The sequence below is a fragment of the Acomys russatus genome, chromosome 13 (assembly GCF_903995435.1).
Source record: "Acomys russatus chromosome 13, mAcoRus1.1, whole genome shotgun sequence".
Taxonomy (NCBI): domain Eukaryota; kingdom Metazoa; phylum Chordata; class Mammalia; order Rodentia; family Muridae; genus Acomys; species Acomys russatus.
Genome location: NC_067149.1, coordinates 47,514,662 through 47,528,698, shown reverse-complemented (window position 1 = coordinate 47,528,698; position 14,037 = coordinate 47,514,662). Strand labels below are relative to the sequence as shown.

The 14,037-nt window shown below is 48.5% G+C and overlaps 1 protein-coding gene across 1 annotated transcript in view; it reads left to right on the top strand.

The window, feature by feature from the left end:
- The first annotated feature begins 6,820 nt into the window (after positions 1–6,820).
- B4galnt3 (beta-1,4-N-acetyl-galactosaminyltransferase 3) overlaps positions 6,821–14,037 on the top strand; it is a 98,165-nt gene continuing 90,948 nt past the window's right edge. Inside the window, exon 1 of the mRNA XM_051155265.1 lies at positions 6,821–7,330. Within this exon, the coding sequence (XP_051011222.1) occupies positions 7,162–7,330 (169 nt within the window). The 5' untranslated portion in view covers positions 6,821–7,161. The remainder of the gene's footprint in view (positions 7,331–14,037) is intronic.

The window sequence follows — 14,037 nt, the reverse complement described above, 5'->3', positions numbered from 1 at the left end:
ACATGCTAGACAAATCCTCTCTCTTCAGTTCTTTCTTTCATTTAAAAAAAAAAAAATTGTGGCCTGCAGAGATGGCTCAGAGGTTGAAGAGCACTGACTACTCTTCTGGAGGTCCTGAGTTCAATTCCCAGCAACCACATGGTGGCTCACAACCATCTATCATGTGAACTGATGCCTTCTTCTGGCCTGCAGGTGTGCATGCAGGCAGAACACTGTGTACATAATAAACAAATAAATCTTTAAAAAAAATTTGAGGTAAGGTCTTGCTAAGTTTGCTGAGGCTGCCTTTGAACTCAGTCTGTTGGCCAGACAGGCCTTGAACTTGAGAATCTTCCTTCCTGTCTGAGATCACAGGCCTGCACCATTAGGCCTGTTAATCTTGCACATATTCTTCCACAGACATGGTAATTATTTATCACTTTTCCTGTCTAGTATGCAAAACTGTGTGAGGTCACAGGCACAGGGCTTTGGCAGAGTGCCTGCTGTTTATTTCATCATCCAGGTGAAAAGGAAAGATCTGACTACACTGGAAAGTAAGAGGAGTGGCAGAGAAAGAAGGAGGGTTCAACTCTGACGTGGCAATGTGTGCCTATAGTGCCAGCGAGTGGGGAGGGCAGGCAGCAGGATTATTTGAGCCCATGGATCAAGAGACATCCTGGGTGACACACTGAGACCCTGCTGCAAACAGCAACAGTGCAGCAAGAGCAATTCATTCAGCAAGCGTTCCTATCTGCTGCTGGGAACCACCCCATACAAGCAAACTCTGTAGAACAATGTGTAGATAACAGACCAAAAACAAAACTCATGAGTTAGGGGCTGGAGAGATGGCTCAGTGGTTAAGAGCACTGGTTTGTTCTTCTAGAGGTCCTGAGTTCAATTCCCAGCAACCACATGGTGGCTTACAACCATCTATAACAAGATCTTGTAGACAGTCACACATGCAGGCAGAAAATTGTACACATAATAAAATAAATAAATTTTTTTAAAAAGAATTTTTTTGTGTGTGGGGGAGGGAGTGTGCATGTGTGTGCAGCCACCTGCACTGAGAACCAAACACATCCTCTACTACTGACAGACATCCCAGCTCGATCTTGCCTTCTGTATTCCCTACCCCCAGATTCGTTTTGTCTATGACCTTGGCCCACTTTAGGAAGCTTGCCTTGACCTTTCTTTCAAAGCTTCTATAACCAGAAAAGAAGACCTTTTTTGATTTGATGCTGAGATCCTTGCCAAGCCAAAGCCTGGGGAAAGCTCTTTCCAAATGGTACCTCAGGTGTGGTGGTTTGAATAGGTTTGGCCGCCATAGATTCATGTGCTTGAGTGCTTGGCCACAGGGAGTGGCACTTCTAGAAAGTTTATTGGAGGAAGGTATGCTGGAGGAAGTGTGTCACTGTGTTGGTGGGCTTTGAGGTGTCCTGTGCTTAGGATCCACCCAGTGTGGAAGAGGGTCTCCTGGCTAGTTGAGGAACATAGTCTTTTCCTGTTGCCCTTGGATCAAGATGTAGAACTCTTGGCTCCTCCAGTACCAAGTCTGTCTGCATGATGCCAGACTGAACCTCTGAAACTGTAAGCCAGACTCAATTAAATGTTTTCCTTTATAAGAATTACCTTAGGCCAGGCGGTGATGGCACACGCCTTTAATCCCAGCACTCGAGAGGCAGAGGCAGGTGGATTGATGTGAGTTCAAGGCCAGGCTGGTCTACAATGCTAATCCATGATAGCCAAGGCTACACGGAGAAACTCTGCTTCAACAAACAAACAAACAAACAAACAAAGAATTGCCTTAGTCACTTGGGCATGGCGGTGTGGTGTATGCTTTTAATTCCAGCAGAGGAAGGCAGATCTCTGTGAGTTTGAGGGCATCCTGGTCTACAAAGCAAGTCCAGGACAGGCAGGGCTGTTATATGGAGAAATCATGTCTCGTGTGGGCGCTGTTGGAGAGGTAGCCAACTGAGCTCATTCTATTATGATGATGGACTCCCTTTTTCAGCAGGGTTTTCTCTTCCCCTGTCTCCTGATCTGGGACACCTCGCACCCCCCTTTCCCCCAGCTCCTCTAAGGAGCTTAGCATAGCCTTGGGGAGGATTATAGGCCTGACCCTTTTGTTCCCTTTTTTTTTTTTTTTTTTTTTTTTTTTTTGTTTTTGTTTTTTTTTTTTGAAACAGGGTTTCTCTGTGTAGCCTTGGCTATCCTGGACTCGCTTTGTAGGCCAGGCTGGCCTCCAACTCACAGAGATCTGCCTGCCTCTGCCTCCCGAGTGCTGGGATTGAAGGCGTGTGCCACCACCGCCTAGCTTTTTCCTTTTTCTAAAGATTTATTTATTACATATACAGTGTTCTGCTTGCATGTACACCTGCACACTGGAAGAGGGCATCAAATCTCATTATAGATGATTGTAAGCCATCCTGTGGTTGCTGGAAATTGAACTCAGGACCTCTGGAAGAGCAGACAGTGCTCTTAACTGCTGAGCCATCTCTCCAGCCTGCCTGACCCTTTCCAGATAAGAAATCTGTTCAGCAAGCATCTGGGGGATTCCTGGAAGTACCTTACCCTATGCTAAGGAGATCCCAGCCTTATGCAAATGACCTTTAATAGTACCTAGAAGTTCTTCCCCCACACATAGCATAATTAAGTCCTGTTTTTTCCTTCTTGTGATAGGACCAGTGCTACAGCATGTAAATGAGGTACTGTAGCACTGCATGTAGTATCCTTGGACCTCCACCCACATTGAATCATACACATTCACCCACAAATCGCTCCTCACTGCCCAAGGGTTATAAATAAAGGCTGGCATGAGTGCTCACGCCATTCCTCCACCATGACAGTCTGAGACTCCATTTATTCTGGGGAAGAATCACTGCAGGATGCCTGGGGCTTGACTGCCAGTCAAGGCAGTGATGGTAGAGCTGCCTTGGCAGCTGATGAGGCCCACTCCATTGGCGCTAGCTTGGTGCACCGTTGGGCCTGTGTCTCACCGGATGCACCTGCCATCTGGCTTTGCACTTCGTCTGCCATGTTTAGCACAACACAAAGGGTTGTAACAATTTGCTGTCGTCATGGGCTTGTGGAGCTCCGGAGTCTCCATTACCATCTGACCCCAAAAATCTCATTCTAAAATAGCTAAACTGTAACATCTCCCCCATATAAGACTGGGGATCTCCCCTGGAGTTCGGGCCTTAACCTAAAGTGCTCTAGCAGTTCCTGAGAGAAACAGGAACTTGGGACTTTTGATCTCAAGGTCCGTCCCTTCTCATCTGAAAGCAAGCAGCTCCCAGGCCAGCCTTCTGGATGCTGAATGACAGTCTTGAAAAACCAAAACATTGCCAGGTATGGTGGCACACGCCTTTAATTCCAGCACTCAGGAGGCAGAGGTAGGCGGATCTCTGTAAGTTCGAGGCCAGCCTGGTCTACCAAGTGAGTCTAGGACAGCCAAGGCTACACAGAGAAACCCTGTCTTGAAAAACCAAAAACCAACCAACCAAACAAAAACCTCAAAACAAAAAACCGTAACTAAGGCACACAGGTAATAGGATATAAACTATTTTTCCTTTCATGTGCAGCCTCAGTGTCAGGAAGTAAAAGTCACTGAAAGACATCAGAAGAATGAGTGAGTATCCAGTTAACATGACAATGAGAAGACATGATAAACAATATATTTAGCCAGGCAACGGTGGTGCACGACTTTAAGCCCAACACTTAAGCAGCAGAGGCAGAGGCAGGTGGATCTTTGAGTTCAGGGCCAACCTGGGCTACATCGAGAACTACATAAAGACACCCTGTTTTAAAAAGTACCAGTAAGAGCCGGGCGTGGTGGCGCATGTCTTTAATCCCAGCACTCGGGAGGCAGAAGCAGGCGGATCGCTGTGAGTTCGAGGCCAGCCTGGTCTACAAAGTGAGTCCAGGATGGCCAAGGCTACACAGAGAAACCCTGTCTCGAAAAACCAAAAAAAAAAAGTACCAGTAACAAGCTGGGCGTGGTGCTGCATGCCTTTAATCCCAGTACACGGGAGGCAGAAGCATGTAGATTTCTGTGAGTTCGAGGACAGCCAGGGCTACACAGAGAACTCCTGTCTCAAAAAACCAAAACAACAACAACAACAACAACAAAACAATATATTTAATATATTAGCCTGCATATATGGGTCAGCACGAATATTTCAATCCATATACTTAGCTTTGGAGTTCAGTTGATAAGGAAAGAAATTTGAGTGCCAAAGTCTGCGATAACACTGGAAGCCAAAAAAAAAGGAACGTACGTGTTAGAGTACTTGCCCAGCGTGCATAAGGCCCTGGGGTTCAATCTCTAACACTGCAAAAGAAAAAAAAGGGGGGGGGTGTAGAGAAAGCAGGGTGCCATGGAGGCATATGTAGCAGAAAAGTAGACAGAAGACAGGAGAGAGGAACCTCCAGAATGTCCTGGCCTCCTCTACATTCACCTCCATCTTTAGCAGGGAGTTATAAGAACAGAACATGGGGCTAGGGTGTGGCTCAGTGGTGCAGCTTGTGTTCAGAGCACACAAGACTTGAGCACAATCCTTAGCGAGGAAACGAGGCAGATTGAAAAGTGAGACAAAGCAGGCTCAAGGTTGATAGACGCAGGGTGCTTTTATTTGTCCTCTGAATTTCTTGGCAACTTGTTGCTTGGGCCAGAAATTTGACCTTTAAAGTGTCTGATTTCTTTTTTTATAAAATATCCTTTCTCTCCGATGAGAAGACGTGTTCCCTGTTTCTGCTCTCTCCCAGTTCCCACGCACAGGTACTTCGAGCATTTGGTTGAGTGAAAGTGATGGATGGCCATCTTTCAGTAGAGAGAGAATCACGGTAGGGGACAGGCTGCTGCCCATTTCGATGACAAAATGCCGCACGTGACACTTAGTGGTGATGCTACTGATAAAACAAAGAGGCTTCACAGGAGGCCCAGCCCCTTCCCCTCCAGACTCAGGCCAACTTGAATGTGCTCCCCTCTTGCCTTGGGCTTTTGGAAAACAAACAAATGAACATAAGTGTCCAAAGCTTCCACACCTGTGGCTTTAGGCTGTCACACAGATGCTTCCTAGGGACTTCAGTCAGAACTATCCCCTTGCAGTCTCCTTCCGCTGAAGAACACTGAGGAACCGCACAGCCGACTTCTGTCCTTGTACAACATTTGCATGATATGTGCTTGATTTTAATATGTCCTGGAACACACTGGGTCCTTCTGGTTTTTTCCTCTGTATTGGCGGCGGAGGTGGGGGGGGGGGGGGCGGGCATTTTTATGCTAGGCTGGCCTCAAATTCAACTAGGTAGCTGAGATGGACTGAATTTCAGGTCCTCTTTGCTTTTACCTCTGATTCCTGGGATCACAGCTGTGTGTCACCATGCCCAGCTCTCTCCACATTCTTCTGAGAGTGGAACATTTGAGCCTCCACCTGCTGGGTGACCTTTGACAAGTCACTCTGCCCTTCTGGGTTTTTAAACTATCTCATTTAAATCAGATAGTACTGCTTTCTCTGCCTAAAGTCAGGGCATTGGAATGTGGAGTGTCTGGTGGACCCTTTCAACCCCCAGTGACTTATTTTTCTCCTGTGTTTGGGGGCGGGGGAGGAGAGCTCCAGATTTTTTTTTTTCTCGAAACTTGGATTCTCTGTGTACCCTTGGCTGTACTGAATTTGCTTCTTTGTAGACCAAGCTGGCCTCAAATTCACAGTGATCCCCCTGTCTCTGCCTCCCCGAGTGCTGGGATTAAAGGTGTGGCCCAAGCGCCAGCTATTTTAAAGGTCTTTTAAAGGGTTAATCATGAGGGTTGGGGAGAAAGGAGGGACTCAGAAGAAAGCAGTGCATATCCAACTATGCTATGGGCTCCATAAAGAAGAGGTGCCTCTCCTTTTCATTTTTCTCCCCCCCCCACTCTTTTTAACATATTTTATTTTACATGTGTGTGTCTGTGGAGGTAGGTACATGCATGTTAGTGGAGGTCGCAGCAGAAGCTAGAAAAGAACATCGGGGTTACAGGGGATTTGGGTTCTGGGACGCAAACTCAGGTCTGGTAGAAGAGCATTATGCACTCTTGACAGATGAGCCATCTCTACAACTCCATCTCACGCCCTCCTCACTTCCTCATTTCTTTTATGGTTCCGGGATGGAACCAGGGTCTCCTACATGCCAAGTGCATGGTCTACTACTTAGTTGCCCCTCCACTCTTTTCTTCTTCTTCTTCTTCTTCTTCTTCTTCTTCTTCTTCTTCTTCTTCTTCTTCTTCTTCTTCTTCTTCTTCTTCTTCTTCTTCTCCTTCTTCTTCCAATTCTCCAACATCTCTTTCACCCAAACACCCAAAATGGGGGTAGGGGTGGGACCCAACGACTCCTAGTTGCGCTCCCTGGTGCCTTTCAGAGTGTAGTTGGTGGCCAGGAAAAAAACGGTATTCAATTTCATTTGGAAGACAGAGTTAAAGCTAAATTAAGTGTCCTTTGGAACTAGAGTTATTGTGACAGAGAAAAAACCCTGAGGCCAAAGTCACAGTGGCCACTTCAAAAATGAGTCCCAACTCCACGTACCCTTCGGAGGAGCACCTTCAAATATCTTGGTGGTGACTGGGTTTCCTTGGGTCACAGAGTCCGCGTGTTCACTCGCATCTTCTTTCATTCCCATATCACCCTCATCATACACCTGACACACCCTCCCACATAACCCTAAGAGGGTGGCTGTATCTGGGACCAGCTCTCTGGCCCCACCTCTTGCCTGCCCTCAGCCTCTAGGGGGCGGGGCCCACCTGTGCCTGGGGGCGGGGCCGAGGCGGGGGCGGGACAGGTAGGGTGAAAGGTAAAGCTCGGAGCTGAGAGAAAGCGCCCTAAGTGTTGCAAGCAAGCGCAGGGTCGGGCGGGCACCTAGGAGAGCCTCTAGGGCAGCGTACTGGAGCAAGAAAGGAGAGAAGGAGGGAGGTGGCGGGCCTGCGACGAGGAGAGGCGTGGAGCGGACACTTGAGGAGGAGGAGCCGGGCTCCGCGGCCGGAGAGAGACCTGAGAGGCGCCCGCGCTACGGAGGGACCCCAGCGCACCGAGCATGAGCGGGCGGCCGGCCGGAGAGCGAGCCGGGGAGACTGCCCGTAGGCTGCGCTGAGCCGCAGAGTCGGGCCGGGCGGCGAGTGGGTTGCCGGTGCTAGAGCGGCCGGCCAGGCGAAGAGCCATGGGGAGCCCCCGCGCCGCGTTGCTGATGCTGCTCCTGCGCCCGATCAAGCTGGTGAGGAGGCGCTTCCGGCTGCTGCTGCTGCTCGCCGTGGTATCGGTGGGACTCTGGACTCTGTATCTGGAGCTGGTGGCGTCGGCCCAGGCCGGCAGGAACCCCCTGAACCACAGTAAGTAGCGCCGGGGGGCGAGGAGGTGGCGGAGGTGGGCGGGCGCTCCGGGGCGGGGACCCGCCTCTCCCAGCGGATTCCAGGTGTCGGCGCCGCCCCGCACTTTCCTGGGGACCTGGGCCGGTGGGGCCCGCCGGTGGTCGCTGATCCTGGCCTGCCCACCCAGGTTAGAGTCGGGTCGGGACGCTCTCTTACTTCCCGAGCGCTGGTGGAGATTTGGGGCGCTTTCCACCCTGCGGGACTCACAGCCTCGAGAACGGAGAAACGCGCGGTTTGCGAGCGCGGGCTCCGGGGATGCGGCGCGTTCGGCCGCAGGCGGTCGGTGCTCCCCTTCCCCCTCAACTTTGTACTTGCTAGTGTGGTTAGCTCGCAGTTTCCCCTCCGGCCGAACTTTCAGGGGTTCTTTTTCAGTCGCACCTCGGAGAGAGTCGCCTGGCCTTCCCGCCTTGCGTGGGCCACTGTTTACAAGTTATCCCAGGTCCTGAGTACGTAGTTCTCTGCTCGTCAGACTGCTTCCACCACTGTTTGAAGTCCTCCCTGCAAAACCCGCGCATCCTACAAACTCCCTAGATCCCGCCTAAGGCGACCCTGCCATGAGTAAATTCCTATTTGCACCTTTATTTCACCAAAGCACTCAAGTTTCTGCTTAGGAAAACGGGAGGAAATGGCTTTTCCCTTCTTAAATGGATATGATTATCCACTGTGATTTTCAATCTGCCTTTGACAGGCCTAACAAAGTGTAAAGTCATCTAGGAGCCAGAAGGGACTGGATAAGTTTCCAGAAGGTTCCGGTGCCCTTCTCCAGCCTAAAGGGGGTGCTTCTAGTTTATTTTTCTCCCTGAGTTTCCTTCCTTGTTTTAAGACATTTAAAGAATACCTCCTGGTAGATACTTTGGTCAACAGCTGTGTACCCTTCGCTAGATGTGGTGCTTTATCTTTTGTGGCCCAGAAGAAGAAATTACTGCCCTAGGCAGTAACTACGCAGGATCGGTTTGGAGGTGTGTGCATGCAGCCCAACCCTCTCTGTGGCAGTGGACATAATTCTGGCTGTGAGCTGGGGGACTGGCTGTCACAAGAGATCAAGCTACAGATGGAGAGGAAAAGAGGAATCTGGCCTCCGTGATCTCCAGGGTCCCTCTCAGGTGGATGCGGAGACTTATGGCCTCTGCCACTTGAGCATTTTCCAAGGCGGGAGAGCCCTGCGCCTGGGGAAGACGCTTGCACACAGCCACAAAGCATGGAGTCCGACATAGAATCCTTCCTTCCCTTGGTCCCAGTCTCTCTCCTTGGGTTTGGTTTTCTCTTTGTAGAGGCTGTCACAGCATGGCCACCCAGCTGCAGATGGCTGAACTTTCCTGGAGTGTGTACAGGCGAGAGGTTGGAGCCTTCTCCCCAGAACACCCTTTGCCAGCATGCTTAGTGGGATACTCTATAAATTAGGCAGGAAAGCAGTTGCTTTGCCACCCTGAAGTCAGTGGGCTGCCTTCATTCCTCCTCCCCTTGCCTCTGACTCAGGTGTGCTTTCTCTTAGAGCAGACCCAGGTGGCCACGATAAAGCTGCACTCTGGCTCCCAGTCTCTGGATCCTGCTGACTTCCTCATACCAGACTTGTGGGCTTTTAATTTGTATTAAAAAAATATATATTTCCTTTTCCAAACTGACCCTTCTCCAAAAACATGTTCCCAGAGTCTTACTCCAGAGTTAGCTTAGTGTTCCTTGTGGGTTCTTTCTTCCTTTTTGAGACAACCACTCTGTAGCCTAGGCTAGTCTGAAACTTGCTATACATATTGCAGACTAGGCTTGATTTCAAGATCTTTCTGCCTCAGTCTCCTGAGTGCCGGTTATGGGTATGTGCCATGCAGCCGACCTTCCTTCTTGTGATCTCTCTCTCTCTCTCTGGTTTTTCAAGACAGCGTTTATCTGTGTAGCCCTGGCTGTCCTGAAACTCATTCTGTAGACCTGACTGGCTTCAAACTAAGAGATCCACCTGTTTTTGCCTCCAGAGTGCTGGGATTAAAGGGATTAAAGGTGTGAGCTATCATACCTGGTCTTCCTTGTGAATTCTTTTTTCTTTTTTTCTTTCTTTCTTTCTTCCTATTTTTGTTTTGTGTGTTTTTTTTTTTTTTTTTGAGACAGGGTTTCTCTGTATAGCCTTGGCTGTCCTGGACTTGTTTTGCTGACCAGGCTAGCCTCGAACTCACGGTGATCCGCCTGCCTCTGCCTCCTGCGTGCTGTGCCCTGTTCTCCTTGTGATTTCTAAAAAGAGCCTAAGCCTGGGCACTGAAGATAACCATTTCCTCTTGTTAGATACCTAGGACCCTAAAGTCCATCAGTGGTGAAATGTGTCTTAGTCTTGCCTGACTTCCTTAGGGTGAGATTTAGGTGGCTGTACTTGTTTCCCCCTCCACCCCCCCCCTTCTTTTCCAAGACAGGGTTTCTCTGAGTATCTCTGGCTGTCCTGGAACTTACTCTGTAGAATAGGCTGGCCTCGAACTCAGAGATCTACCTGCCTCTGAGTCCTGGGATTATAGGCATGTGCCACTACCACCTGGTATTGTCCTTTTTGTCACTAAGAAGCCCAGATGTTTTGAATCAAAATTCCCTCTTGTGCTGTGTCTTACTCTCAGCTCAGAGCTATTCCTCTGGGGAAGAAGTAGGGGAGAAGAAGGAAGGGGGTTGCCAGTGCTCCCTCCTCACCCTGCATACCAGTAGCCACCAGAGTCGTAAAGACACTCCTCCCAGCACTGCACCCAGGCTTCACCACAGCAACCAGAACCCCATCTCGGCTCTCTTTCCCAATGAGCCGCCCTGCCACTTTCTAGGATTCTCTGCCAACTCAGGCCACACCCGCCTTCCTGTCATCCGTGAGGCTGGCCCCCGTTGCCCAGAACCTGTCATTTGCTTGTCCCTGTGTGAGGGTATATTGGTTTAGCGCTGGAAAAGTGTATAGAGAATGGCGATCCCAAACTCAAGGGTGGTAAAGTAATGACAGGGGAGCATGCTTCCTGCTTCATCTTCACGAAATAACCCGGTAGTTTAGAATATAGATGGTGTGCAATTTGGGCTCTATATGCAGAAAAAGATATAACGACGATCAGAATAGCTTTAAAGGAAAACAACAAAAATCATTAACAAATAGAAAAGGGCCCTTTGGCTGAAAGAATTGCAGCCATTCATGCAGTCATATTTGTTTAGTACCTAGTGCAAGGAAAGCACTGTGCTAGGTCATTTTTTTAATTAATCAATTAATTATTTGCTTTCTGAGACAGGGCTTCTCCCTTTAGTGCTGGCTGCCTGGAACTCACTATGTAGACTGGCTGGCCTTGAATTCTCAGAGATCCACCTGCCTCTTCCTCCTAAGTGCTGGAGTTAAAGGCGTGCGCCACCATCACCTGGCTGTGCTTGGTTTTTTTTTTTTTTTGTTTTTTTACGCTATGATAGGCAAATTATGCTGTTTTAGTTAGGGTTACTATTGCTGCAATGAAACACCATGACCAAAAGCAAATGGAAGGAAGTCAGGACAGGAACTCAAACAGGGCAGGAACCTGGAGGCAGGAGCTGATGCAGAGGCCGTGGAGGGCTGCTGCTTACTGGTTTGCTCCCCATGGCTTGCTCAGCCTGCTTTCCTATAGAACCCAAGACCAGCAGCCAAGGGGTGGCACCGCCCACAATGGGCCTGGCCCTTCCCCATCAATCACTAATTAAGAAAATGCCCTACTGGCTTGATAGTACCCTAAATTGTTTTTGTTTTTCGAGACAGGATTTCACATACAGCTTAATTATATGGAGGCATTTTCTGAGTTTAGGCTTCCTCTTCGATGACTACAACCTGTGTCAAATTGACATAACACTAGCCAGTGCACATACAGTTTTTTTTCTATAGCTTTCTGTCTAGGGTTAGAATAAAAGTGCTTCTATGAAAACAATCAGAATACTATACATTAGATTTTTTAAAAGTTGAAAGTAGATGTTGCTGTGATATTTCTGAAAATGGGGTGCAGCTCTCAAGTAATTTCAAAGAAGTGGAGACATTTGGGGAGATGGTAAGATTCTGATAAATTGAGGCTGGAGAGATGGTTTAGTGGTTAAGAGCCCTTGGTGCGCTTGCAGAGGACCCAGATTTGGTTCCTAGCATCAACATGGGGGTTCACAGTGACTTAATGCCCTCTTCTGGCATGGCATGCATGAGTTACGCTTGTTGATGCACAACACACACACACACACAATTAAAAAGTGCTGAATTGAGGCTGGGGTGTAGCTCAGTTTGTAGTGTGCTTGCCCAGTGTGCACAAAGCTCTAGGTTTATTCCTCAGGACCATATATAGCCGGATGTGGGGCACACCTGTAGTCACAGAGCTCTGAGGAGGAGACAGGAGGCTCGGATGGTCAAGGTCAACCTTATATACTAACCCTGTTCAAGGCCAGCCTGTGCTACATGAGACCCTGCCTCAAAGAACAAACAAACAAACCAAAAAGCAAAAACCACCACCACTGCCAACAAACTGAAAGGAGGAAAAAGAAGACCAATGGAGAGGGGAAAAAAAGCTGCTCTCAGGCAGCAAAGACCAGGTGGCAGGGAAAAGGGAATATGGAACAACTGAGTGTAGTAAGGCAGGAGGGGTGTAGGTAAACGAAGCTCAACCGTGAAAGACTGTTGGGCCACTGAGCTTCATCTCAGCTCTTTTTTTGTTTATTTTGTTTTGTTTTTCAAGACAGAGTTTCCCAGTGTAGCCTTGGCTGTCCTGGACTCGCTTTGTAGACCAGGCTGGCTTTGAACTCACAGCATTCCACCTGCCTCTGCCTCCCTGGTGCGGGGATTAAAGACCTGTGCCACCACCACCCAGCCTTTAAAAAAAAAAAAAAAAAGAAGAAGATTTATTTATTATTATGTAACAGTGTTCTGTCTGCATGTACACCTGCCTGCCAGAAGAGGGCATCAGATCACGTCATAGATGGTTGTGAGCCACCATGCACTTGCTGGGAATTGAACTCTGGACCTCTGGAAGAACAGTCAGTATGCTTAACCTCTGAGCCATCTCTCCAGCCCATTCACCCCAACTCTTGTGCAAGACTTTGTGAATAACAATTGGCAAAGAGACCATAGCATCTAGTTCGTGGAAAGCAGAAAAATGGTCTAAGTTTTCGGGTGGGATAGCATTGCTATGAGGAATCAGGCAAGGGCCATGGAAATCTGTTTAATAATACTTTGAGGATGGGTAGTGGTGTTGGACAGGGTCTTAAGAACAAGTCCTTGCTGTGCCCCATATGAGTCCTTAAGATGCTGCATGGTAAAGCTTGCATTGGAGTGGTTCATCACAGTAGTGGTGGTGGACCCAAGGTGACTGCTGCGTTCTGACATGCACCTAAGTATTTCAGGCACACCTAATAGGCTGGTATGCACTGGATGAATAGCAGCCCAGGGAACAGACTGTTAAGGGGTCCGTTGAGCACGTAGGCTTTACCAGGTTATATCCATAGCTGGGTGTGGTAGAGCACACCTTTAATCCCAGCATTCAGCAGGCAGAGGCAGGCAGATCTCTGTGTGTTGGAGGCCAGCCTGGTCTACAGAGCAAGTTCCTGGACAGCCAGGGCTACACAGAGGAACCCTGTCTCCAAAAACAAAAACCAACCAACCAATCAACCGAACGAAAAAGTTATATCCGTTTGTTCATATTGGATCCAGTTATGGTTCTGCTGGAGGGTAGAGTTGCACTAAAGTGGTTTCTAGGTACTTTGCTATATATAATGGACCTAGAGTTGGGGTCAACTTGGAGCCAAGAGATGATGACACTTGGTACAAAAAAAAAAAAAAAAAAGCTAGCACAGAGAGATATACTGGTTGTATTTCAGAATGGGCTTGACATGTTCCTAACCAATGTGCTAGACACCAACATGCTCTCAAGCCTAGGAGACTACTTGTCTTTTGCTGCCCTTCATGTCTAGTTGGCCCTTGTGATTTTTTTGATTGCCTTAAGTCCAGGGAGGGAGGGAGGGAGGGATATCCACCGATGTCAGGCAGACAAGTTGCTCCCATATCATCACAGCCATCCTACTTGAAATGATACAAACTTCCTGCAGCAAGGAAACCCAGAGCAGAGCTGTAATCCCAGGAGCGAGTGGCAGGGAGACACAAAGTCTGACCGTATGGGTTGGAGAAGAACCTCGCACCAGAGGGTTCCTCTTTGCTGAGGAACTACTGGCTTTTTTTCTTGTACTCTGTTCACCTTTTTGTTCCTTGATATTTGTTCTATCACCTGGCTACTGTGGGCCCCTTCAAATTAGTACTCAGTTCTGGGCACATACCAGGTACCTACTTGCTTAAATACCTCTTGTAACTGAGGCTGTAGAGATGGCTCAGTGGTTAAGAGCACTGACTGCTCTTCCAGGGGACCCAGGTTCAATTCCTGGCACCCACATGGAGGCTCACAACTGTCTCTAATTCCATGTCCAGAGGATCAACCCACTCACACATATGTGCATGCAGGCAAAACAGCAGACAAAATACAAAAAGTAATAAGTAAGTGGTGACGCACCTCGCCCTGGCAGAGACGGGCAGATCTCTGTGAGTTTGAGGCCAGCCTCATCTACAAAGCAAGTCCAGGCTCTGTTAAGCAGAGAAACCATTTCTCAAACAAACAAACAAACAAACAAACAAATCCTGGTAACCAATGCTATCAAAGCACCTGATAATTTCTATTATCAGACAC